This window comes from Amyelois transitella, chromosome 20 (assembly GCF_032362555.1).
Source record: "Amyelois transitella isolate CPQ chromosome 20, ilAmyTran1.1, whole genome shotgun sequence".
In the NCBI taxonomy this organism is placed as follows: Eukaryota; Metazoa; Arthropoda; class Insecta; order Lepidoptera; family Pyralidae; genus Amyelois; species Amyelois transitella.
In genome coordinates this window covers 2,532,069-2,559,322 of record NC_083523.1, presented here as the reverse complement: position 1 = coordinate 2,559,322, position 27,254 = coordinate 2,532,069, and the positions used below count along the sequence as shown (strand labels likewise).

Below are 27,254 nucleotides of genomic sequence, written 5' to 3'. Positions count from 1 at the left end.
GCTAAGTCAGATGCGAATCGCTTCATGTAGAAACAAGACTCACTAAATCTAGGATCAGGGTAAAATGGCGCACCCCAAACTCCGAGCTTTGAGGAGGTGAGAATGTAACCGGGGCCAGGAGGAAGAAGATGCGATGAAAATGCTGCAGTGTAATTTGTTCCGCCGCTCCTTCTACACATGCGCTTTGGAAGCGGTAGTAGTTATAATTAGATTTAAATCATGTAACGTCAATAAGTGATACCTTGTATCCAATTTTGAAAATAAATCTATTCTATTCTATTCTATCCTTCCTGACCGTGTGTCCCAATAGATTGTTGTGAGACCGGTCGGTTTATGCAACAATTGCATAAGACAAAAGCTTGACTCAAGCATGCGGGCTTATTGTCTTTTGAAAGTCAAATCTTTGAACCCCATTTATTAGAGTTACTTTGACATGTTACTCCTATGACACAGATCGTATCTCAATAACATATGACATTAAATCACCTTAGATACAAGTGAAATGTTGAAATTGAAATACATTGCATTTATAGGGCTTTGAATTCTCATTTTAATATTTCTTGCAATGGTCAAGAGTACCCTAAACCGGCGAGCTTAAGTGCGAGTAGATAAAACAAAATAAGTATGAAGGGATCTTGGTAAGTGTAGTCTCTGCCTACCCCTCCGGGAAAAGGGTATTAGGTATATCACTATCTCGTCACGATTTATTCTCGATATCAAATTCTTAGTTACTTACTAGACTGCCAAATTCAATAACCGCAAAAGATAGCATTTAAACTTTAAAATCATCTTTTCATGTCAGTTTAAGGTAATCTTGACCTGCCTTTTCACAAGAATTGTCTAAAAATTATGTTGATAATTATGGTAAGTATAGAAAAAAATTGGATATAGAGATTTTTTTAAATCTACTTATGTAGGTTTACATTTTTAGACATTGATTTTTTTTATATACATCACCGAGTAGGCTCTATGGTTATGTCCAAAGAGTATCATTTGTTCCCACCACCCCAAGGACCATCAGATTCACAATCACATCCAATTAGGTACCAGTTGCAACTGTCACCGGGGCACAGATTAAAAAGTGGCGATTATGGAGAATCACGATACTATCAAAGGTTTTCAGAAATTAAACCAGTTTAAAAATAAAGTGATATTTTAGTTTGTCTGATCTTCCGTGCTAGTCTGGGACTGAAGAAAAAAAAACCAAAATGTGCCGCAGTTGCTTCTCTTTTAGTAAAAGTCTACGAAATTTACTTTTAAATGACTTTGTAGCCGCCACAAAGGGAAGATCTTCTGCCAGGCTAGGTTTATGCCTGACGCGACACTGACGATGTTAAGTCGGAGGTTGTATTTATGCTCCAATCCACTGCGATTGGTTGATGGCATGTGATATTTGTGAAGTCGCCACAGCTTCTCTATTGAGAATACCTTTTACATAGGTGAATCTATCGCTATCACTGAATATCATCATTTCATCAATAAGCCTTGTCACAGCCTCACGTCTTGTTTCTATTTGGTTTTGCTATTTACCCCGTAAAGGAGAATAGAAATCCGTGTGAGCATGTGTAAATAATCGTTTTCAGGAAGCCATTATATTAAAGTACTAAATAAATATAGGAACAAATTCAACAGAATGATTATCACAAAAGTATGTTCAAAGCCTTGTACTAATGGTATACTTACTCAACCATCATTTTATCACGTAATTTGAGAAAGCATCCATATATGAAACAAACGATACTAATTTCTAAAGCCTAAAATTTAATTTTGTCGAGTTATTACCAAACAACATTGTTCCAAATTTTACCTGAAGTTGCAAGACATTTTAATTAACTTAATGATAAAACAAGACAGGGCTTAATTATGGAACAATTAGCTAATTGTACTGGCGATGTGTGTGGTTGTAGCATTTTTATGTGTATCAAAGGACGAGTAGGTTTTAAAATTATATGGTGACCATTGCTTTGCTAGCAAACGTATTATTTTTACACTACTTATCTCCTTAATTAATTCAGGTCGCCATTCAACCCGTGGGATAAGTTCACCACATCGTTTTTATTTTTTTGTTTTGTGACTCATATCACTTAGGAAAAACAACGATTATGTGCGTCTTAAACTCAAGGTTAGAGGGTTTTGGTTTTACGGTATGTTTACAGTCAATAGCTGAAAATTCCATCGGGAAAATGTTATGACAGGGAAATATTCGAACCTTTTACACATTTTGAACGAGTACACTGCTTAAGACGAATAGTAGGTACTACCGACGACGCCAGTTCTCAGCGAACTACATATCATCATCATAACCATTAACTATCAAAAATATTACGAAACGCCAAGCAATGTACAGAATCCAACTGTTCCCGGTCCAACAATGTCATTCCTGTCTTATATGATTGATGGAGAACTTTCCTCACACGCATATTATACAAACAGACGAAACAAAACTTTATCTTTATTATAATAAAGGTTACTAATCTGTCACAGTATGGGGCACCCGACGTTTTTCTTTAAACGTTTTGTCCCTCGATTCAGACAAGATAAAATTCCTTTTATGTCGTGTATTATACAATGTAAATGTCCATAGGAGTTAAATCAGTTTAATGAGTTTAAATTTCGGATCCTCACTCGCTCGCTCACTCTTCGGTTTTCTGAATTTAAATATTTTACTAGGAACTTGTTAGTCAAAGTTGTATTGACATTTTAACTTCTACATGTAATATAAATATCCTGGTTCTCTCCTCCTCTCTGACAATTTGTAATTGACAGTTATTTAACTCCATTTAAGTAGGTAATTTAAGCAAACCATTTTATGTCCTTTTCAAACCTACGATAAATTGCTAATGTGTAAGTTTCCATACGATGTTTTCCCTCACCATACGACTATCGATAAACCTTCAAACTAATACCTAAGCATATCAAGTACTTGTATCTTCATCTTGAGTATATACTACAAAAGCTCTTTACCATAACTTTCCAATGGAATATCCCAATGAAAGATCGTACCTCACCTTGGATTAACTTATAAGAAGCACAATACAAAACAAAAAAGTCACAAGCTCTGTATTATGATTTATGCCGATTTATTATGCTTGCACATTTGCTTAAGTTCATCAGTCAAGCTGTCATTGCAAATTGAGGTCGTTGGTGATAGTTACATTGGTCAAGTGAAAGAGCGTTGAGAAACTTACCGTTTCTCAACGCTCTTTCACTTCAAATCAGGCTTCAAATGCTAGAGAAAGGCATATGGTCAATGGCTTACTGCGGGCTTTACTTGAGAGGTTTAAGAGTGTAACATTAAAAGCCAAAAGAAGAGTCCGTTAAAAATTGTTATGATGAATGGTATGTGTACAAAATTTATAATGAAACTGTGTTACAATCATTGGCTCTAATTCGAGTTGGGGCAAAAAAAATTTAAGGTACGCGGTAACATTAAAAAGTTAAACTTTAGTATTGAAAAAAAAAATTGCTACGTTCACAGCAAACGAGTACGTATATTGTACCATCCGCTAGAAATTTGTTTTTAACGAATTCGAGAAAATCTTTACCCATTTTTGTACATTACAAATACCCTCTTCTTTAATTTCATCATCAGAACCGCTAGCATAATTACAATATAGTAACTTTTGACGAATTTAAACTACGCTTTGGTTTTACTCGAAATATGCACTATATCAAACAACGGAACTAATTGATAAAATAAGATAAACATTACCGTCACTCGGCCCAGTGGACTCGCCAAACGTGAACTTACCCCTGACGAGAGCTGTTGCGTTGCTTCGGTTGTCACATGTTTTTACTTTGATGAATATGGTTTGGTATGCGGTTTCTGTGTATAACGCTAGATGGGAAAGGTATTTCACGAGATTGGTGTATTTCGTGAATTGACTCAGTAAAGGCGTGTCATATGTACGAATAGTAACCTGCTTTAAGACGTACGTTCCTTTAGCTTGTAACATCGTAAGGTAGACAAAGACAATAGTAGAATTAAAGACCCAGATATATCTAGTGACAGGTGAGGTTTTCACTTCGTAATCAGACAATAAAATTATGAAAAATTGTACATTCATTGACAAGATTGGTCTCAGAGCGACAGAACTGTGGCTGTTATCTCATTAATTAATATAAAATATTACACCCCCATTTACAGGTACGGGATTTACGAGCGAGCGGTTAAGTTATCCGACCAAAAAGGATGATGCATTATATTCAAATCCTAATATCCTATAATCCTACAGTCCTATGACTGTTTTCTAAGTTACGTTCCTTCACTCGTTTTTTCAGACAACTGGAATAGAAGACTCGCTTCGTGTAAAACTTTACCTACCCAATCATCTTGGTTGTATGACAAAGGCGCAACGAGTACTAACGCCGGACTATAATGATGAAACAATAAGAAGACACACGAAAACAAGTCGAAAATGAAAAAAGGCAAAGCCATTTCAAAATTGAAAGGCAACGTCGCGGGCAAAACTTCTATATCAATAAAACCATCTGTGTCCCGCTGAGAGCGTCGGATGAAGCAGTAAAAATGCAATGAATAATCTCGTTAGGGCGATTGCATAAGTGTTTTATGACGAAGAGTGTGGTGCCTTAAACTACTTTTATCTGTTTATAGAACGGGCTTTTACGACGCACCTGTATGTTGGTATCATTCTTTGGAATTACTGAACTGATTAGCATAACGCTAAGGTGCTTAAAGCTAACTGAATCTGTATGTTATCGTGTATATTTGAGCATACTAAATTAATTATTCGCCTCAGACTTGCCCTCGCGGACACTTTTATTTATTTTTCTTTTTTTTTTTACAAAACGACTTAACCCATTTCGTTAACCCACGAACTTAATAAATATATTGACAGATCCTGATTGATTTTCAGACCTCGGACACTTCGGTCGCTCGGTTAACTATTTTCGCGTAAGCTTAAAATCGCATTTATTTTGGTGGACAAGTATGGATATTGTGATATTATCCGTTGAATCTCGCACTCTTCAGTCTATCTCCTATCAAACTTCGAGTAAGTATATTTACGAACGTCGAGAAGGCAAATATCTTATTCCGACATAAGACGTATTAACAGAAATTTTGCAATTTACGCCCAGTGTATCGAACTCTTAGAAGGTAGCGCAAAATCTATACTTACTATTAAAATAATCGTGCGATCAATTTTATAACAGCTGGTATTGTTACCGCGCACTACAGGAGATAAATGATAAATCCGGCCTCGAAGGACCAGTTTTGAGTCGAACAAGACAAACAGAGTACCGTAAGGCACAATCTTTTAACGTTCTCGATTCTACCTAAACTCCATAGAATTTCAGTTTCTTGTAGTTCGGGGCAATTTACAACAGGGTCACTCTCATATCTGTCCGATATATGTCGTAAAAGGCGACTCAGGGACCAAGCACATTTATATAGTGCCAGCTTCTACGAAAAAAAAAACAAAGTGTCAGTCAGTTGATTCTCTTGCCTTGCAGATTGTAAAAATCAATCAAGGGAAATAAACTTGAGATACGTTTTTTAGGCGATGGGCTAATAACGAGACTGGTTGGGATAGACAAGAGGTAACAATCTCAAAAACACTGCAAGGCCATGTTTAATGGTAAGGGTTAATGATGCAATTGAGGTTTAAATAGTGACAGGTTACTACGATTGAAATAGTGTTAGTTTACGTCACACGCCAACAACCAATGACAGCGAAGCATTCTGCGCCTTCAGCAAACAGGAACAAAGATTTAAAACAACTGCATCCTTTTAAACATAGACTATACCCATGCTTCTGAGCCGTTTGAGCCTATTTTATTTAAATTAAACGTCATCATTTTCACATTTAAAAAACCCTCAAAAACTACGTCACACGCTTTAATACATACCAATACTACAAAAAGAAATTAAAACTAAACATGTAAATAAATGTCTGAAAAATAAATTATTTTTCTAGTATCAAGATCAAGTAAAGTACAGAGTTATCGAGATCGCTCAGCTGAATGAATTGTGTCGTTGACCTCTGAATCTTACGCGTCGCTTTTCCGCCGGCCGGGGTGATATGACGTATTTAGGATCGTGGATTTTGATACTTTTATTTTTTTCATACTTTCTGAAATATGAACCGATAATTTTCTTTTAATGTTTTTAAATATCCTTTAGATGAGTACACTTCACAGTTAAATTTATGCAGTTGAATTAAAAGTCACCCTGTATACGTGGAAACCGTGATCGTAAATTACTTTCAATAGAAAAGATTTCTTCTTACATATACATATGTTTATATATATATACCCACGTCTTTATCCCTTACGGGGTAAACAGAGCCAACAATCTCAAAAACACTGCAAGGTACGGCTTTATGATGTGACAGGTATAGTTTCTTCAACAGAAATAAAAGCCAAAATAACTACTTAACAACTATATTTGGTCTTATCTACTCAAAGCGGGAACCACCTCTGGGCTCCATCCAGCCTTATAACAGTGCCGTTCAACATGGGGTTCTCCACTATACTAGTGACCAACTGCGCGAACTCCTCAGGCTTGCCCAGGCGGGAGGGGAACGGTGTCATTCTGCAGAGAAACTGTATCATCTTCTCGGGTAGATATGTGAGAAGAGGTGTGTCGAACAAACCTAGAGAACAAAACAGGTAATTTTTACACACATTCTGATTTTTAACCCTTTTTTCTTTTCTATAATATGGCTCCCACCGGACTTTCGGTGATTCTGCCAATGTCATGGTTTTTAACCCTTACATATGTATCTACATGATGACAGAGGCTGTTTAGCACAAACATACATAGTCACGTCTATATCCCTTACGGGGTAGACAGAGCCAATAGTCCCGAAAAGACTGAATGGCCACGTTCAGCTGCTCGGCTTAATGATGGAATTTAGATCCAAATAGTGACAGGTTGCTAGCCCATCGCCTAAAAAAAGGATCGCAAATTTATAAGCCTATCCCTTAGTCGCCTTTTACGACATCCATGGGAAAGAGATGGAGTGGTCCTATTCTTTTTTGTATTGTTGCGGGCACCACACGGCACTTTAGCACAAACCTAGACCAATAATTATATAACTTTCCATTTGTCGTAGTTTACCAATGTTTTGTAGTATATCTAAAAGTATTATTGTTGTACAGTCAAAAGTTCATAACCATTATGAACTTTAACTCCTTGTTATAAGAATCAATTTTCTTTCCTGCGTTATTAAATGCCTCCCAGGTTGGGCTGATGCGGTCTGAATCATACCTAGGTCTTACGTTTTACCTGCTATGACCTTTAATATACGTAAACTTATTAATAAAAGAAAATTACCTTTATAAGCTGAACATGGACTATCACTCTCACTCTCACTACTCTTTTTGCACGGCAAGAAATAGAGACGTAATTATATGTATGTACTAGAGGCCGCCCGCGACTTCGTCCGCGTGGAATCAATCCCGCGGGAACTCCGGGATAAAAAGTAGCCTATATGTTATTCTGGGTCTTCAGCTACCTACATACCAAATTTCATCGTAATCAGTTCGAGTAGTTTTTGCGTGAAAGAGTAACAAACATCCATAATGACATACTCACAAACTTTCGCATTTATAATATTAGTAGGATGTTAATTACCTGGTGCTATAGTCATAACTCGAATCCCTTGATGACATACTCACAAACTTTCGCATTTATAATATTAGTAGGATGTTAATTACCTGGTGCTATAGTCATAACTCGAATCCCTTGAGAGGCAAATTCTCTTGCTATTGGCAATGTCATTCCTATTATAGCTGCACTGGATGCTGCGTAGCCAAATTGTCCAATATCTCCCTCGAATGCGATAGTTGATGCAGTATTCACTATAACCCCTCTCTGGCCGTTTTCGTCTGGTGCATTTTTACCTATGACCCCGGCTGCTAGACGAATAACATTGAATGTGCCAACTGTGTTTACCTGAAAATGTAAGGTAGAAGTTTTTTATTCTATGTAACAAATATATTTTAGTATCTTTTTCGTTGTCTACTGTACTTATTAACATAGTTACATACATATATATGGTCATGTCTATAACCTATGCAGGGTAGACAGAGCCAACAATCTTGAAAAGACTGAATGGCCATGATCAGCAATTTGGCTTAATGTTAGGATTGATATTCAAATAGTGCCAGGTTGCTAGCCCATCACCTATAAAAAAATCTCAAGTTTGTAAGTCTATCCCTTAGTCGCCTTTTACAACATCCATGGGAAAGAGATGGAGTGGTTCTATTATTTTTGTACACGGCACACAGTTGTATGTTAACATTATGGTCTGGTCACTTATATAAATACTTTTTTCAAGTGTTTCATTAATGAATCTTACAGTGACACTAGCATATGAGGAAAGTTTCCCACAGACACTGAAGGTCAGTCAGTGGAGGTCAGAGGGTTATTAAATAAAATATACTTACATTTACACATTTAAGGAAACCATCAGCCTGACACGCCTCGTCTTTGTTAAAATTATATATCTGGTGAGTTTCGGAATGTCCAGCGCAGTTCACCACTGTGTTAAGACATCCAAACTTTGTTTTGGCTAGATCTATTGCTTTCTTTACATCATCTTCTGATGTTACCTGGGAATAACAGAAAATTATATCTAACTACTTGATGCACACGGATTTGTCCGTGTACATTTTCAAACAAAACATACAATAACAGTAAATTACAGGAAAATAGGCACCTTTCTCAGTACTTTCAACTATTTCATTTTAAACTTGCTTTCAGAGCATGTGACGTTTTTTTTCATTCATTTCAAACATTTGCTGCAGTGGAGGAATAATATGACGAAGTAAAGGAAGAGAGACACCACTAAAACCGCCCAAAACAGAGCAGATTAAAGGCCTTCGAAATAATGGGTAGAACAACAGTTTTCCGGAACAGATGTTTATGTTCATATAAATATAGATAAAAATGCTTTAGATGATGAAAAGTTTTATTATTATTAAGATACTTACACACCCTGGTGAGACCAAAACATTGTCACCGAGACGCTTTGCAACTTCCTGTGCGCGTGTAGCTTGAATATCTAGGACTACAACCTTTCCTCCATTCTTTATAAGTCTCTCAACAGTTGCTTTACCAAGTCCTGATGCTCCACCGGTAACTAAGCTTACCATACCCTGAAATATTAGGTTAAATTAACTTGGGCTCTTTCATATAGCAAATATACACTATATAAAATAACATTTAAGATACCTTTAACATGTCAAAGGTCTGAAAGAGTTATCTAAGATAGACAACGTATTTTTAATTAAATAAATCCTTTTAATTTATAGGTTATCTTAAAACTTGAATGATAAATCACTTATTTTACCGCAGTGACTCAAGTGACTGTGACAATCTGACAACTGTCAAATTTTGGCAAAACTCCCACTTTGTTTCTTTGTGGTTTGATTCATGGCGGAACTGGCAGATTTTGTGTTGTGATTTTACGGATTCACATAGATTTAAGTTAGTTAAATAAGTACAAATTGTGTTTCTCCCAGAAGTTTAAAAGGATTTTCATTATTGCAAACGAGATACTGGACTTGTTGATATGGCACAAGTTGAGCAGCCAATATTTATATTGCCGAAGAAGCGAAACGGCCAAAAGAAAAGCAATGTAGCCAACCATGTAGATCACGTAATATGTGTTCAGGTTTGTTTTATTATGTCTTTATTTGTCAATTCATTCAAAATATCAAATTGTATATCTCTCTCGTTTATGTGCCCAAGACTACACGGCATAGCCTTGATACTAGTTGTAGGCCCCTATTCTAATCTAGCAACTATTGCGATGGTTTTATAGATTCTTAATACTTATTTGTCAAATTGCAGTTCCGGATATATTTATTAATTGCACAAGAGCCTAGGCCAAATGTATACAATCATAAATTCTATGGAACCAAACCAATGTACCCCTGAATTTAATTATAATTTGGAATCAACATACATATAATCACGACTATAACCCTTGCGGAGTAGAAAAAACCAACAGTCTTAAAAAGACTGATGGGCCATGTTCAGCTATTTTACTTGAAGAAAGAATTGAGATTCAAATAGTGACAGGTTGGATATATGTTTAGGTATTGGAGATGAAATTTGTTTTAGGGAAACAGGTGAAGTATAATACCACTTCACAAATTATCGTAAAAGATTTGTTTGTTTCAGGGAGCAACAGAAACAGAAACCAAATACAAAAACGGCCTTTCGCCAGTATCAGAACATGTTGTCAATGGCATCATACATTCCACTATGGAGGGACTGAAATCTAATATGAAAATAAACCTTCCCATCATCACTGATGTCCATGATGAAGATAATGAGCAAAATGATAATGAAAATCAAAAGAACACACAAAAAAATGGATACCAACCACTGTCTAACATCCATAGCAGCCGAGAAATCATTGATTTGTCTCCTATATACGAAAATTCATCTGATGCTTGTTCAAGCCATGGTGACCTTAGAGAGGATAATGATTTGCCAAGAGGCTGCCGAATTCTGAATGATAACAATGAAAGCTCCTCGGCTACACCAAACAGCTTGTCTCAAACTCAATCTGAGAACAGTTTTGAAATGGGACCTCTCACAGACAGCCTTAAAAATAGTACTAAAAGGAAAAAGAGAGTCAATATTGTCCCTGGGATTGTTGAATCTGAAAACACTGATACAGAAATCACTGCTTTACGTATTGAATCAGAGGGTTCAATTTCACCTGAATGTTCTCTCACGGACAATTCTAAAGATGGATACTTGACAATGACTGGAACGATCAAAAGAGGAAAGAAAAAGGGACAAAATGTTGATGTTAAATTAAACATTTCTAGAGAGGAGCTAGAAATTATTGAGGCAGCCATAGTTGCTGAGGAATATAACAAGATGGATATATCCAAGTGCTCGCTGTACAATGGGCCACATATATTTTTGTTCAGCTTGTTCTGTATTCCCATCGTAGCATTCATATCTGCTATTTATTCTTTCTACATAGGAACTCTGGCTTGGTATAACATATTTACACATGTGACTGAGAATTTGAGCTGTGTAAAGAAAGTATTCTTGGCTCCGATTGTTATATTACTATATCCATTTTTGATAGTACTTTTTACTGTTGGATTAGGGCTGTATGCTGGTATTGTGCAGCTAACATTCAGTGGGGCCAATTGGTGGAAAGATGTTTGTGATTTTGAAAAAGGTTTTTACGGATGGCTCTGTAGTACTTTGGGTTTGTCAGAATGCAGTCCGTATGAGGTTGTAGTTCTGATGGATGTCAAGCCAACTTAGATAATTTATAAATTGGTGTTTTAATTTATTGCCATATAATTGGCATATGATATACTGCCATTAACATAGAAAGCATTAATGTGAGTTTTGGTGTGTAAAGCATATACATTAGCAGAAAAAATCCTTGCATCGAATAACTTATGGATAATTTTCTACTAGTGAATAGCTTTATTTTATTCTTAGGAATCATATCATTGATCTGAAAATATTATAGTAATTAGGAGTAATTGACTGATAAGACAATTTAAAACATTGTCAAGTAATGTATACCTTTGTGTGATCATTAATCTGTGTGTTATGTAAGACATATAATCTTTATATAATAATAATCAACAATGTATTGAGTTGAATTTAGAAATATAAATGCTCAAAAATTGGCATATTGGATCAAAATTTACTGTATTTTACAATTGTTAGTATGGTATACAAATGTTTGTATCAATATGTAATGTAGACAAAATATAATTAGCAAAGTTTTTAAATCCCTTGATGTGGAAATGAGAATTTTGTAAGGTTTCCAGCATAAGTAAAATTAAATTGCATTTGCTTTAAAGATATTTGAGTAACTTGTATTTGAAAAGCTCAAAAAATAAGTGTTTGTAATGTGATCTTTTTGTGTTAAGTTAAACACGCAAAGTTAGGTTTTCGTGGTTAAGTCTTACTAATATTAATCTTCCTAAATTTATTCTTCCAGTACCTATTTGTCCATTCCATTCAATATTTTTCTAGTCATAATAACTTTATTATCAATTAATTTATACAATGGCGCACAAATTAAGTGCAAGTATTTAAAAGTGCTGTTGAGCATATTTTTTTTTCTTTACCAATTCAATTGTGATCAATAAATTTTATGTGAGAAGTTAAACAAAATTTGTTGTGTAAAAGTCTATTTCAAAAATCTTATTAAATGATATATAGAGTGCATTAATGGTAACTCATATGAAAGTGAAACCATTTTATGTATAACAAATCCAATATTTCCAATAGCTTTCAGGGAACAAAGCAGCAGTAAAAAGCAGTTCTCTGCTTAGCAAAATTTATTTGTAACTATAACAAGATTCTGCTTTAGCAAAACATTATACCTAAATTATTTGTAGAAATTTTCATTAGTAACATTCTTTATTATGAAGACTGATGTATTCTAGTCACTATTGTGGTATGCATTTTCTACGCAATAAAATATTTTACAAAAATCAACTTGTTTCCGTAACGCCATAACTATGATTCAATTGTATAACTAATTCATTTTCTATTTCACGATGTATCCTTCGGCTCTTTTGGACTTTGATCCACCTTTTCCTTGAATTCGACATCTATTCTTTCTTTGGCTCTAACAATTTTTGATTGTAAATAAAATGAACCACCTTTTGATTTGTCATTCATAGAGAACAAGTGTTCGTATTTTCTCTTGATTTCTTCATTGTCTAATTTATCTACATTTAATATCTGCATGGCTTCTTCTAATGTGAGCCCTGTAGAAGCGTTTGCAGCAGCTCTCCTGGTACCCTGTGCTCCACCGCCGGCGCGTTTAGCAGCCTCTTGAGACGCAGCAATTTCTTGCTTCAAGGCTCTTGCAAAAGCCCGACCAACTACTTGAGCTCCCAATACTATTATTTGCGCTATATATTTAGCCATTTTTTATAATTAAATAAAACAACGAAATAACTAGGGTCATTACGACATAAAAATGTCAAAAGAACTAATACATATTTTGAAGTTTCTTTCATTGATTTTGAGGTTATAAACGTTTTGTTTCACGTATTTTCTTCACGTGAACAAAACTATTTAAAAAGCTCGTAAATTTTCAGTTTGTTAATTAGTTTAGGACACAGATAAATAGAAAGCGTAATAAATAAATTACGTTTAACTGTAACTTTCCAGAGTTTTAATAAAAAGTACAATAGAAACAATTCCACCTCCACGAGTCCCCAACCAAGACAACAGCTAAAGCAAAAGACACTTTTCTGTCAATATCAATAAATTGACATGTGTTTGACAGCTGTTCAGTTTCGCGCGCATTTTTGATGATTTTTGTTTTGTCAGATAAAAAAACCGAGACTCAAAAATCGGAGGAATGAATATATGTAATGTTATACTTTGTTTGAATTTGATATAATACATTATATTATACCAGTTTTGTTAAACGGTTGTATCAAGAAAAAAATAATAAATAACAAAACACAATGGTGAGATATACTATCTGATTCTGTGTGGTATTTTGTTCTATGCTTCATGCATTCTTTCTAGAAATCTTTCCTGAGAAACCATTCCTCTTGATTCGATCATCTTTAAACTGATGATAGTAACTTAAAATAAAAATAATTTAGGTTTGGTTTGGAATAGTGATCAGTGTGAGGTGGTTTTTGTTTTTAGTTTAGGTTATAAAAGCTGGTACCTAATTCTCTGAGCATTAGGTGGTAAATTATGCTATTTTATTTCACAACACGCTGTTTACTTTTATTCCCGTGCCATATTAGCCCTAGGAATTCCGACCAGTGGCATCCAATCTTCAAACCAAATGGTGTTGTATTATTACTTCTATTCATTATATAGGAGAAAATTGGTGTACTTCACTTTACTTGATCTTATATTTTAGAGTTCACCAGCACCTGACACCCCTTCGGATCGTGATGGAGCCCGATCCCGTATGACATCTCCTGCACGAGATTATGAAATGTTTGAAGATGAAAGCGCCATCCTGGGAGATAATCCTCAAGATGAGGAAGAAGACGATGGAGAGGAACTGTTCAATGATAATATGGAGGCGTAAGTCACAAAAATCTTTTTCCTGTTCCAGTAATTGCAAAGAACCTGCTACTCCTTTTTTGATGTCAATAATTATATTTTGTATACTATTTTGAAAGCAAATCTATTTCTCTTTCTATGCAGACTGAGATTTTAATTATGGGGAAAGGTTATAAAATTGACATGCTTCTTTTAGGCGATGGATTACAAATCTTGCAAAACTATTTTTTTTTAATTTCTACGTCAATCAACATCAATTGTTATAGTGTTATAATATCTTGACTCATTTTAATAGAGATAACTTTGAGTGGCTCTAACTTTAAATCTTTATGGAATGAACAACTTTTTAGCCAGCCTATTAACTAGTAACCTGTCACCAAATTCTATTAATAATCATCAAGAAGGAGTTGACTGTCTACCTTGTAAGGGCAAAGAGATCATATGTGGCAGTGTTATGGCACTCTACATACAGAAAATCACTTTTACCTAGAGGCGAAGACAGATACTACATCTTTCCACTTGCTACAATCTATGCATACTTCTTTCTCTTCATCCACATTCATATCTCTCTTTATGCAAAAAACCCACAATAAAAACACTATAAACTCTTGCACAGGGCTTTACTCAGGAATTTTCACAAAAAGCCTTTGTTATTCCTTTGTATTTCCTGTCTATACAATCTGTGCACCAAATTACATTAAATATGGTTCAGTAGTTTTTGAGTTTATTTGTTACAATCACACAAAAATAAATATTAATATTTTCTCTTTTTATTGTTAGTGTGGATAAATATCACTAATCCGCTTTATGCTCACCAGTGATTACCGACCAATGCCAGCGCTGGACCGCTACGACAATGAAGATTTGGATGATGAGGACTATGACAACATTGCTATCGAAGACAGAGTCGCTGCTGAACAGGAGCTACGTAGACGGGACAGGGATGAAGGCAGGCTGAGGAGGGATGACCGTGGACTTCTTTATGGTATGTTGACTGACTTTTTTAAGTTGATGGGATAGTGCACCTTAGTAATCCAGGAATTTAAATGTACTATACAAATGTGTAGTTTTATCAGGATGGGCAGGCAGTTGATATACGAAATTTACTAACTTTATGAATGACTCAGGAGTGACTCTGGAGAGTAGGTGGTTGTCTTTATGTTATGTTGACTAACTGGTTCTTTCTCCTGAATCACTTAAAAATTCATATGAAAGTACAAAAACATACAAATTTGTCAATGCAAAGGTATATTAATCAAATTATTTCTTAGTCATTTATACTGCCTGTTTGGTTCCCGACACTTTCTTTCTCCCATATTATTATATGTTATAAGGCGAGTGATAGACAAATAAACATGGGATTCACTTTGTAGATAATGGTCTACCAACCTGTCACTATTTGAATCTCCATCCCATCTTTAAGCCATGCCGCTGAACATGACCTTTCAGTCTCTTCAAAATTGTTTGCTCTGTGTACCTCACATGACTATATGTATTTATTTCTTATTCAAGATGATTCAGACGAGGAAAGCGCGGACGCCCCTCGTGCAAAGCGCCGTCGCGCTGCCGAGAAAGCTGCAATGGGAACAGATGAACAAGTTGAAGAGGGCATTGAGAGCATTGAGAACCTTGAAGACACTAAAGGGTATACAACTAAAGAGTGGGTCTCTATGTTGGGGCCGCGGACAGAAATTGCTAATAGGTGAGTTTATTACGTAAACTAACTTCTGGAAGCTCATTTACGGTGTAACGGCCATACTTAGAGAAGAGAAAAGGAACATGTCGTAAATCTAGCATTAATAATTCCCGAACACCCGAGAGGAGGGATACCGAAAGCCACCTGGAGGTCTAATATCAGGAGAGACTTGCAGAACCTGGACATCGCACATGAGACAACCCAGAACCGTCCACTCTGGCGCAAGTTAACAAAGACTCGTACCCTACGTACATTGCAGTGGTTTAAGCGCATCCACTTACTCATTTCAGACATTCTAATATTGAATATCATTTGAATTCAAATACACTTCTGAATTTAGCCAGTTGGAATACACACTAAAAATCAATGGCGTTTGCACACACGGTATTATTTACATCACTCATTAGATCCATCAGTCAATAAGTAAATTTTAGCATGTTTTAACATACTTAATCAGTCAATTATTCCAAGATTTACTAGGGTCTGCGGAATATGTCTTATCAGTAGAAAATTAATTGTATTACCTACTTTTTATTCGACTACGCGAAGCAAAAAGAAGTGTTACTATCCATGAAAAACCAAAAGCTAGTGTTTCTACAAGGGATTGTAGAAACACTAGCTTTTGGTTTTTCATTATTCCTCATATCTTTTTTCATGCTGCAAAGACGAGGATAATATAATGTAAGTAAAATTAACCAAGACAACAAAAATAAAAAAAAATATATTTAACCGTAAATTATTTATTGCAGGTTTAAAAACTTTCTCCGCACGTACACAAACAGCAAAGGCCAGTACGTATACAAAGACCGTATTCGTCGAATGTGCGAACATAATCAGGCGTCTTTCCACGTCGAATTCGACGTTCTCGCCCGACGCGAGCAAGTCTTGGCATATTTTCTGCCGGAAGCCCCATTTCAAATGTTACAAATCTTCGACGAAGTGGCCAAAGATATTGTCCTACAAATCTTTCCGAGTTACGAAAGGGTAACATCGGAGATTCACGTTAGAATATCAGACTTGCCGCTCATAGAAGAGTTGAGAACGTTCCGGAAACTTCATTTGAATCAGCTGGTGCGGACGGTCGGGGTTATAACGTCGACTACCGGCGTGTTGCCGCAGTTGTCCGTTGTGAAGTATGATTGTAATAGATGCGGTTACATTCTGGGGCCGTTCGTGCAGTCTCAGAATGCCGAGGTGAAGCCGGGATCGTGTCCGGAGTGTCAGAGTGCTGGGCCATTTATGGTGAGTCCGAATCATTCTTTGTATAATAGTATGATATATATACATATATATATATAAATCAGTTTGGTATAAACCAAATAAAGATTGGTTCGCAAAATCAAAAAGAATCAAGATTCAATTTTCTAAAATACGTATTATACACATACAACGTTCATACTTAATATAATGACTTACTAAAGACTTATTTTTGATTGTGATGAATAAACTGAAAAAAAAATCTACTGGACTGAAGAAAAAGGTAGAGATTGAAGGTGCTGGAAACCACACGGCACCGGGTCGCTAGTATTGTTATGAATTGTGATGAGAGAGAGCTAGTTCTAATTATATACTTACATATTAACCGTTATATATATTTCAGGTGAACATGGAACAAACAGTGTACCGTAATTACCAAAAAGTGACCATCCAAGAATCCCCAGGCCGGATCCCAGCGGGAAGAATCCCTCGTAGCAAGGACTGCATATTGTTGGCGGATCTGTGTGACCGCTGCAAACCGGGAGACGAAGTGGACTTGACCGGAATTTATACCAATAATTATGATGGCTCTTTGAATACGGAACAGGTATGTTTTTTTCATTAATATTCTAGAAAAATTCCCGCGGTAATTTCGGGAAATCCCCTCTTAGTGCACACCTTGACCTCATGGAACTGTGCGTCGAAATGTCAGTAAATCTGTTCTTTATATTTTTTACAGACATGTTACATTCAATACATTCTTATTCATACACAGTTTTCGAAATTACTGTAAGGCTAGCTGAATCTGTGTGATTTGTCTGGTATATATTTTTTATTCCTTTTAGGAAAGATAGAGCCAGTCACAAGATTACAAGCCCAAACTCAGATTAAGCAGTATTCACAGTGTTTCCTTTTAATAATAACTAAACTATTACTGTTCCCAGGGTTTCCCTGTCTTCGCAACAGTGATCATAGCCAACTACATAGTAGTGAAAGACTGCAAACATATCGTTGAATCCCTGACCGACGAAGATGTGGCCAATATAGTGAAGTTGTCCAAAGATCCACAAATAGGGGAGAGGATTGTTCAAAGTATAGCGCCATCTATCTTTGGACACGATTACATCAAGAGAGGCTTAGCATTGGCGTTATTTGGTGGGGAGCCTAAAAATCCAGGTAAAATCGTTTAATATTTGTTGTTAATGTTTCACTTTTTTTTAGCAGCATAGTTTTCTTTAATATCATTCACAATCAATGATCAATGAGATTTACTTGTATATGGTGGTGGTATATACCTAGATGAAAGTGCCTTAAGTCCTTGTGTGAAGAATAGTAATTCGCGAAAATTATACTGGGAAAACAAAATACATTCTTCTTAAAATTCTGAAAAAGAACTCCCAATCCTTTTTGAATTTAGATTTAAAACGCGTCTATATCTCCTGCGGGGTAGATAGAGCCAACAGTCTTGAAAAGACTAATAGGCCACCTTCACCTATTTAGCTTTATGATCTAAAACAAGATTTTAGGACAACTACAATTTGTGTTTCACTAATTTTATACACGCATTTTAGGTGAGAAGCACAAAGTGAGAGGCGACATTAACGTTCTTATTTGCGGAGATCCGGGCACAGCTAAATCACAATTCCTCAAATACACTGAAAAGGTAAATATCAAGCTAGTTAAACAAGTTATAAAATAGTGTGTTTTTGTTTGTTTGTTTGTAATAACTATATTGCACAGGAGTTTACAAAGGTACAAGAAATAATTAAAGTTATATTATAATAGAAATAAATCACTTGTAATGGTGGACTTATCCCATGAAGGGTCCCAGTCAACCGGCAAACAATAAAGGAACTAGATGATTAAGTTAAAAATGCGGCAAGGTGTTGTGTTATTAGCAATAATATAATATACTGACATAAATAATTATAAAAAATATACTTAACTTACTGACACAAATTTCATTCGTATCAGTCCAGCGGTTTAGCTGTGAAAGCGGAACAGACAGACAGACTTTCGCATTTACATTATTACATGAATAGAATAGATTTATTTTCAAAATTGGATACAAGGTATCACTCATTGACGTCACATCACTTAAATCTAATTATAACTACTACCGCTTCCAAAGCGCATGTGTAGAAGAAGCGGCGGAACAAACTACACTGCAGCATTTTCATCGGACGTCAATATACAAATATAGATCTCTTAAATCTGAATCATGGACGAAAGCAGATTGTCTACATTAAAAAACATGAATGAATGTAGAACTAGTTATTTCAATACGAATTCGATATTGACCCCAATTCAATCTACCTATTCCGATCTTTATATATCTTTAGGTAAGACCAAATTTCATTCGAATCGTTCCAGCGGTTTAGCTGTGAAAGCGGAACGGACAGACAGACTTTAGCATGTACAATATTTCATGTATGTATGTGATTATAATTTCAGATCGCCCCACGAGCCATATTCACTACCGGCCAAGGCGCCAGTGCGGTGGGTCTGACAGCTTACGTCAGAAAAAATCCTACAACCAGGTACTTTAATTCATAATGAACTAGATTTTGTCCCCAGCTTCGTCAGCGTGACTTAGACGCCATCTACAAGAAGCGACGAATTCGTATTTAACGCCATCTAACAAAAAAGCGACGAAATTAGCACCACTTACAAAAAACATCAAATAAAAAAAATGATTCTTTTTTAATTTACAATAGAATACAGGTTTTTCGCAAACCCCACGGAACTATAGTTTTTGCCGAGATGAAAGGTACCGTACTATGTCATTATCCAGACTTTTTAATTATATAAACGTCATATTTCAAAAGCAGCTCGCTAGCTTTTAGTTTGCTATAAAGTTATTTCTTTTTTTTCCCCCTATGTCGTTCTCCAGGCTTAATTATTTATACGTGATATTTCAAAGCAGCTCGCTAGCTTTTAGTTTGCTATAGAGAAATTGTTTTTTTTTTCTTTACAGAGACTGGACCTTAGAAGCTGGCGCGTTAGTATTAGCCGACCGCGGAGTGTGTCTTATAGATGAGTTCGACAAAATGAACGATCAGGATCGAACTTCGATACACGAAGCCATGGAGCAACAATCTATTTCTATTTCCAAAGCGGGCATCGTGACCTCTTTACATGCTAGGTGAGATTATCATGAAAATTGATATAAAGTGAAGAATCTACCATATTATATACTTAAAATTGAAGACGCTGTGCTCCGGATATTGTCACGTCTATATCCCTGTCGGGGTAGACAGAGCCAACAGCCTTGAAAAGACTAAAAGGCCACGTTCAACTTTTTCGCTTAATGATAAAATTGTGATTTAAATACGATTGCCAGCCCATCGCCTAAAAGAAGAATCCCAAGTTTATAAGCTTATCCCTTAGTCGCCTTTTAACGACATCCATGGGGAAGAGAAGGAGTCATCCTGTTCTTTTTTATTTTTTGGTGCTGGGAACCACACGGCACTCGATTATGCGGTTTTCTATACTCAACATTTTTTCTTTCACAGATGCTCAGTTATAGCGGCGGCTAACCCTATCGGCGGTCGGTACGACGCGTCGCTCACGTTCTCCGAGAATGTGAACCTGTCAGAGCCTATACTGTCGCGTTTCGACGTGCTGTGCGTCGTCAGAGACGAAGCTGATCCTATGCAGGACGCTCATTTAGCCAAGTTAGTGTTCAATTTATGTATATTATAAAGAGGTAAACCGTAATTTTAATTGGTTGTTTGTAAGGCCTACTCTGCAGATAAACTATTTATTCTTCAATAATTTCTTTCACTGTTAAAAAAGTACTCAATAGATTTGAAACTTTCACATTGCATTATACTATTATTAAATAATACATACATATTATCACGTCTATATCCCTTGCGGGGTATACGAGGCCAACAGGCCCTAAAAGACTGATGGGCAACATCCAGCTGTTTGGCTTAATTATATAATTGAGATTCAAATAGTGACAGGTTGCAGGCTCATAGCCTTAAAAAAGAATCCCAAATTCATAAGCCTATCCCATATTCGCCTTTTTACGGCGTCCATGGGAATGAGACGGAGTGTGCCTATTCTTTTTTTCATTGGTGCCGGGGACCACACGGCACTGCCGGGAACCACACGGCACTGCCGGGAACTACACGGCACTGTTTCCATTGCTGCATACAACCAGGTCTAAAGCCAGGAGGAAGAGGATATCCTCCGCCAGTGCCGGGAACCATACGGCTTAATAAATCTGTGTATAATAATTGTGTTATAAATCTGTGTATAATAATTGTGTTATAAATCTGTGTATAATAATTGTGTTATAAATCTGTGTATAATAATTGTGTTATAAATCTGTGTATAATAATTGTGTTATAAATCTGTGTATAATAATTGTGTATCTACATCGTCAGGTTCGTGGTGAGCTCGCACATCCGGCACCACCCCTCGCAGCGCGACACAGAGCAGGCGCGCGCGGCCGTGCCCGGCTCTGTGCTGGCGCAGGACCTGCTCAAGAAGTATATCGTGTACGCCAGGGAGAATGTGCATCCTAAACTGCAGGTCATTTATTGTTTCTATTGCTTATCATCGGGCTTTAGACCCTGTTGCATCCTCAACGTTTTGGAGAGGAGCCCGGGGTATGCCTTTTATTATTTCTGTTACTTGTATATATATACATATATATATATGTATGTATGTATGTATGTATGTATACAAATATATACGGGACAAATTACATAAATTGACTTAACCTCGAAGTTAATTCGAAACTTGTGTTATTGGATACTAACTATATAGATAAACCTGGTTTGACGTCGTGATAGAAGATATTATATCAAAAATTTTATTGTACTACTACAACGCCGTCAATGATTTAAGATGTGCAACTCTAAACAAACTACCAAGTTTGATACCAATCCATAACTGTAATATTTAAAAAAACCTGTTAATGATAAATAATTGTTTATACTATCGCTATTATGTCAATTATTTACTATGTTTGTGCAATAAAGAGATTGCAAACAAACATGTTAATAATTTAACAAATTTAGATTTTATTTTTCAACAGAATATGGACCAAGATAAAGTGGCGAAAATGTACAGTCAGTTGCGTCAAGAGTCGCTTGCTACTGGAAGTTTGCCCATCACAGTCAGGCACATTGAGTCTGGTGAGTATTATTTAAAATAATTAATCTATAAATAGGGATAGGCTTATAAACTTGGGATTACTCTTGTTGGTTGATGGGCTTGCAACCTGTCATTATTTGCATCTCAATACCATCATAAAACTATACAGATGAATGTGGCCTTTACGTTTTTCAAGACTGCTGGTTCTGCCTACCCTGCAAGGGATATAGACGTGATTTTAAGAATAAATGAATGAATTTTACAAAGATAGACTTGACTGGACTTTTTGTAACTCTCCAGAATAGTAACTCAATCATATCATTTGTATATTATACACACAAAACAATTAACATAAGTTATTTAAGTAGGTATACATTATTAAATCCTAAAACGTCCTATTCATTCACAGTTATTCGTATGAGCGAGGCCCACGCCCGTATGCACCTCCGCCAGCAAGTGAACGAACAAGACGTCAACATGGCCATCAGAACAATGCTGGAGAGCTTCGTGGAAACTCAGAAATACAGCGTCATGAGGGCTATGAGACAGGTCAGTAAATAAATAATAGACCAGACATATCAAAAGTTCTTGAGCGGAGACCACGTACCGGAAGGCCGGACCCCCACGAGATGGACCGATGATATGAGGCGATACAGCGCTACGTAGTAGTAACGCGATGACACTAATGCAATTCCATACAAATTCTCGTTAACTAGCTCGACGCGCTAGACCGAGTAAAACTTGCACTAACCCCTCTGTTAAGTTCGCGGGGAAACATTGAATGCAGGTTGCTTCCAATAGAGCGAGGTGATAGTCATTAGTGTGTGGTAATCATTCATTTGATTCAGCAGTGGCCGTCCTACGGCTGAACTGATAATGGTCAGACAAAAGACACAGATTGAGCTAGTCTACTACAAATCAAGTTTGACACTGAAAGTGGCAGCAGTCACACAATATAAGTGCCTTTCCACATCTAGATCATGGTCAATGACCCATAGGTAACGCCTGGCTCCTCCGATAGAGAGGACACATGCCTTATACATAATATAAGAATCACGCAGCGACTACATCTTTCTTTTGCCGCAATAGGTACACACTTTTAATCTAAAACACATTTTTATAATCTTTTCATGCAAGCTTGCTTTACGGTAATCTTGACTTGACCTGACCTTTAACCATGACGTCCTAATTTGATCAAAGTATGTTCGTTTAGTCTAAGCCATCCTCTTCTGACAATCAAAAGGATGATTTTATTTTTTTCTTCTACAGACATTCCAAAAATACTTATCCTACAAGAAGGACCACAGCGAGCTTCTCTACTACATTCTCCGCCAGCTGACCATGGACCAACTAGCCTACATGAGAGGTCTCCACAACCACTCCCAACCCACCATTGAGATCTCAGAGAGGGACCTTCTAGAACGGGCCAGGCAGATCAACATAACAGATCTGAAGCCGTTCTATGACAGTCCGATATTCAAGATGAACAGTTTTAGCTATGATCAAAAGAGGAAAATGATTATTCATACTTTGCCCGAAGCGCCCAGTGTTACTTCGTAATTATTGTTTTATTACAATGGTAACGTAAACTCTTCAATCTATTTGCGCACAGAGCATTGAAGCCCATTAGGGTGACGTTTTTTGCTCTGTAGTCTTGAGTGATCGACTCTTGTAAATCTCCTAAAGATCATATACATATAAGTACAATTTAAGTACAAATCACAATTACAGAATTTCAATACTAATTAAAATTACAGCATTTCTGAATAAATTTTGTTATAGTTTCTGTACAATTTAATTTAGAGTACAATCTAATTAGGTATTATTATTAAGGAACCCCACCTTTCGTGTTGTTTTAAGTTTTGTAATTTTGTCTTTTTTAGTTAATAACTTTGAACCTGTGGAAAAGTTTTGTTTCTTGTTTAAAAAAAATCATACAAGTTCAAATATTAAGTTTAACGTTTTAAAACCTGCAAGATCTAAGAATTTCAGAAGTGAATTTAAAATCAAACAGTTATTCAAATTGATGAATACTGCACACATAAGTATCCGGGACTTGTATTGTTGTACCTGAATATGTCACTATTTCCATATAATTATTATCAAGTGTCAATCTCACATTCATTATAATCTCAAATAATTGTCTATTTTTGTATAACTTTTAAATTATGTAATAAAGAAACAAATATGTTCCATTACATAAAAACTGTTTTATTTCTTTTTTTATAAATTCCTTGAATGACATCTAGTAGATAAACCACAAAACTACACTACATGCAAAAGATATTTCCATTTTTTTACAAAGTCTTAAAACTACATTTCTATGAAATATGACTCATTTACAACATTGAATTCGGTAATATTGTTGAAGCCTAAGACTTATAATTACAATGGAAAAATTAAAATATCAATTTGCGACTTTACAAAGCATTCTAAACTTCTAATAATGTCAATATTTAAAACTCATCCAATGTGTCTTACATATAAGATTACATTCATATATTTAAGGTTATATTAAAGTTAAACATTTTATAAAATTACCCTCTTACCAATAAACAAATTCAAATCAACAATCTTAGTAAAACTGGGGTCAGTTTTCAGACATCTTGTTCTTAACATGACATTTCTGGATATTCAAGCCAAGATATGTCCCCCTCCTTTACGGCCGGCGAACCTTATTAAAACTAACTAGAATTAATTGATTTCACAATTTAATTGTTTATCAGTAGTCAGGTAACAAATACAACATTAGGTAATTAATAGTATTAGATACCACAGGAATATTAGTACTCACAAAAATATCAATATTAAAACAATGAGATCTTAAACAATATTATACTATTCATTGATGAAAGAATAAAATAATATCTCGAAAACATATATACTCCTGTGACATGAAATTAACACACAAAACGAACATAAAATAAACCTACAAACTCACTTTTACATTTAAAAATAATTTAATTTACTGTTTAAAATGACCAGCATTTACCGGCACTTACAATATTCATATCATAAAATCTCGACAAAGGTTTTTGTTAAATCATATTTCAAGCAACATCAGCTATTACATTTTTAAACAATCAATGGGAACTTTTTACAAATTTTAATAAAGAATTATCCAATTTCTCTCTGTACCTATTCAACTTTTCAACTCAAGCTGCCAATGGAGTGCCTGTAGAAGGCCTTGTTTGGTAGATGCTTAAAAATTATATTCAGGAATTTGGAAAGATTTCTACCTATTTAATTACTAGTGACATAATAAGTTTTATATTATTACGTTTTTTAATATTAAAATATAATTAAACTTCATCAACAAAAACCTTTGCCCAATAAAACTATACCTAAAAAACTAAGGAGTGCCACATTAACAATCGCTGCAAGATCCGGACTCGCTTCCACTGTCACTGTCGCTCTCGGAATCGCTACTGTCGCTACCGGAACCACTTCCTGAGCTGTCCGATGAAGAGTCCGAACTTGAACTGCCCGATGAAGAGCTTTTGTCTGAACAGTCGGAGCAATCTGACTCTTGACGTTTCTTCTTGTTTGGTATCTTGCATTTGCCATTGCTGTAAGAAATATAAATATTAAAGAATGTACAGTCCACAGCATATCAACCTACCCAAATTCACTATAACTCGCATCTCTATTACCACATCATAGAGGAACACTTGATATGTGATTGACTGTATTTCTAAGCAACACAGCCCTTGACATAAAGTTATAAACCTCAGGTTGTTAAAAGAATATTAACAATATTGGAAAATGCATATTGTAATTCATATAATAATAAGAAAGCTGTTGATTTTATCAGCTTTGAATATTCTGTCAGGGTAGGTAGGGTAGAGGTACAAAAAATATTTAAGAACATTTGTAAAAAAGGGTATTCTTCAGGGATAAAATTTTTGGGCCCCTTAATGACACAATATACTAGGATTTCCCAAATTCTGGTAACAACCAGTACATTTATTTCCTTGCAAAAATGAATGACTGATAAACTTGCATGAAAAGAGTAATGAATGTTGAAAGAGCAAAAGATATATGCGAAGATTGTGAGAAACATAGTCTCTGTTTGTACTTCCAAGAAACTGATGTGATAAACTGAACTGATATATATGTAGGTAGTAAGTTCAAGTAAAGAAGATTCAAAAAAGGGTAGTAAAAAAATACCTGCATGAGCCTTCTTCTTTGCCATCTTTGGCCTTCAGATTCTTCTTTAGGATCTGAGTACGGGATGGACGCACCAATATCTTGCGTTTTCCAGTGCACTCATAACTCCAGTGCCCATACTCGAGACATTTTTGGCAACGTATTCCCTGCGGGAATGCTGCCGCCAATGCTGCTTGCCTGAGAAAATAAGGTTAAATTAAGAAATAGTCATATAAAAACGATGCACATACTGAGAAAATTCATTTAAACTTACTTCTTTTTTTCAGCTTGATGTCTGTTGTACGTTCCTAAAGTCATTTTGTTTTAGAGTGGAATGTGGGTACACTTAGAAACAATAAAATTCACTTAATTTGAAGCTCTTACAAAGCCTGCTTGCAAACGAATGATAAAATTACAAACAGAGGAGCGAAGTAAGTAGGTAAATTGTTTAGCGAAAACTCGAACGAGGCATGAATGAAGCAGAAATATTTATTGAATTGACATTGACATATGACAGTACAGTTGACAAAACTTTTTTGTTTATTTATTTCTGGGCCTGGATAAAAGTAGCTCGGAATTAAAATAAAACTGAATGGAAATGGTATCTTAATTTAGTTATAATTAAACACCCGTTTCCAAATTAATATATAGTAACAAATACCGCGGCATTTTATGTCCGACATCATTCGGTTTGCCAGACAACATACATACATACATACATACATAAAATCACGCCTCTTTCCCGGAGGGGTAGGCAGAGACTACCTCTTTCCACTTGCCACGATCTCTGCATACTTCTTTCGCTTCGTCCACATTCATAACTCTCTTCATACAAGCTCGGCGGTTTCGGGTACTTTTGACCTGACCCTTTACCAGGACGTCCTTAATTTGATCAAGATACGTTCGTCTAGGTCTTCCCACTCCGACCTTTCCCTCCACACTCTCCTTGTATATCTGCTTAGTCAACCTGCTTTCATCCTCTCCACATGACCGAACCATCTTAACATACCCTTTTCTATAATTCACCCACATTCCACTCTAAAACAAAATGACTTTAGGAACGTACAACAGACATCAAGCTGAAAA

The 27,254-nt window shown here is 35.8% G+C and overlaps 5 protein-coding genes across 5 annotated transcripts; 2 read left to right on the top strand and 3 right to left on the bottom strand.

Annotated features, from left to right (window-relative positions):
• Positions 1 to 6,389: 6,389 nt before the first annotated feature.
• LOC106134451 (3-hydroxyacyl-CoA dehydrogenase type-2) lies at positions 6,390 to 9,342 on the bottom strand. The gene is made up of 5 exons (XM_060949893.1): positions 9,203 to 9,342; positions 8,962 to 9,126; positions 8,416 to 8,580; positions 7,684 to 7,921; positions 6,390 to 6,617 (listed from the first exon to the last, which is right to left on the bottom strand). The coding sequence occupies exons 1-5, from the start codon at positions 9,209 to 9,211 to the stop codon at positions 6,424 to 6,426; spliced, it is 771 nt and encodes a 256-aa protein (XP_060805876.1). The 5' UTR covers positions 9,212 to 9,342; the 3' UTR covers positions 6,390 to 6,423.
• Positions 9,343 to 9,400: 58 nt separating this feature from the next.
• LOC106134450 (transmembrane protein 169) lies at positions 9,401 to 12,102 on the top strand. Its single transcript, XM_013334512.2, has 2 exons — positions 9,401 to 9,644; positions 10,157 to 12,102. Exons 1-2 carry the CDS (start codon positions 9,543 to 9,545, stop codon positions 11,267 to 11,269), a joined length of 1,215 nt encoding a protein of 404 aa, XP_013189966.2. The 5' UTR covers positions 9,401 to 9,542; the 3' UTR covers positions 11,270 to 12,102.
• Positions 12,103 to 12,258: 156 nt separating this feature from the next.
• Positions 12,259 to 12,988, bottom strand: LOC106134453 (mitochondrial import inner membrane translocase subunit Tim16). The gene has a single exon (XM_013334516.2). The coding sequence runs from the start codon at positions 12,902 to 12,904 to the stop codon at positions 12,524 to 12,526; it is 381 nt and encodes a 126-aa protein (XP_013189970.1). The 5' UTR covers positions 12,905 to 12,988; the 3' UTR covers positions 12,259 to 12,523.
• A 326-nt stretch (positions 12,989 to 13,314) lies between these two features.
• On the top strand, positions 13,315 to 23,749 carry LOC106134449 (DNA replication licensing factor Mcm2). Its single transcript, XM_013334511.2, has 15 exons — positions 13,315 to 13,455; positions 13,866 to 14,035; positions 14,833 to 14,999; positions 15,527 to 15,716; positions 16,460 to 16,952; positions 17,311 to 17,514; positions 17,852 to 18,083; positions 18,479 to 18,570; positions 19,362 to 19,447; positions 19,885 to 20,052; positions 20,423 to 20,584; positions 21,305 to 21,452; positions 21,961 to 22,060; positions 22,429 to 22,568; positions 23,289 to 23,749. Exons 1-15 carry the CDS (start codon positions 13,453 to 13,455, stop codon positions 23,577 to 23,579), a joined length of 2,646 nt encoding a protein of 881 aa, XP_013189965.1. The 5' UTR covers positions 13,315 to 13,452; the 3' UTR covers positions 23,580 to 23,749.
• Positions 23,750 to 23,882: 133 nt separating this feature from the next.
• Positions 23,883 to 26,643, bottom strand: LOC106134452 (zinc finger CCHC domain-containing protein 10). The gene is made up of 3 exons (XM_013334515.2): positions 26,443 to 26,643; positions 26,190 to 26,366; positions 23,883 to 25,588 (listed from the first exon to the last, which is right to left on the bottom strand). The coding sequence occupies exons 1-3, from the start codon at positions 26,484 to 26,486 to the stop codon at positions 25,387 to 25,389; spliced, it is 423 nt and encodes a 140-aa protein (XP_013189969.1). The 5' UTR covers positions 26,487 to 26,643; the 3' UTR covers positions 23,883 to 25,386.
• Positions 26,644 to 27,254: the final 611 nt, after the last annotated feature.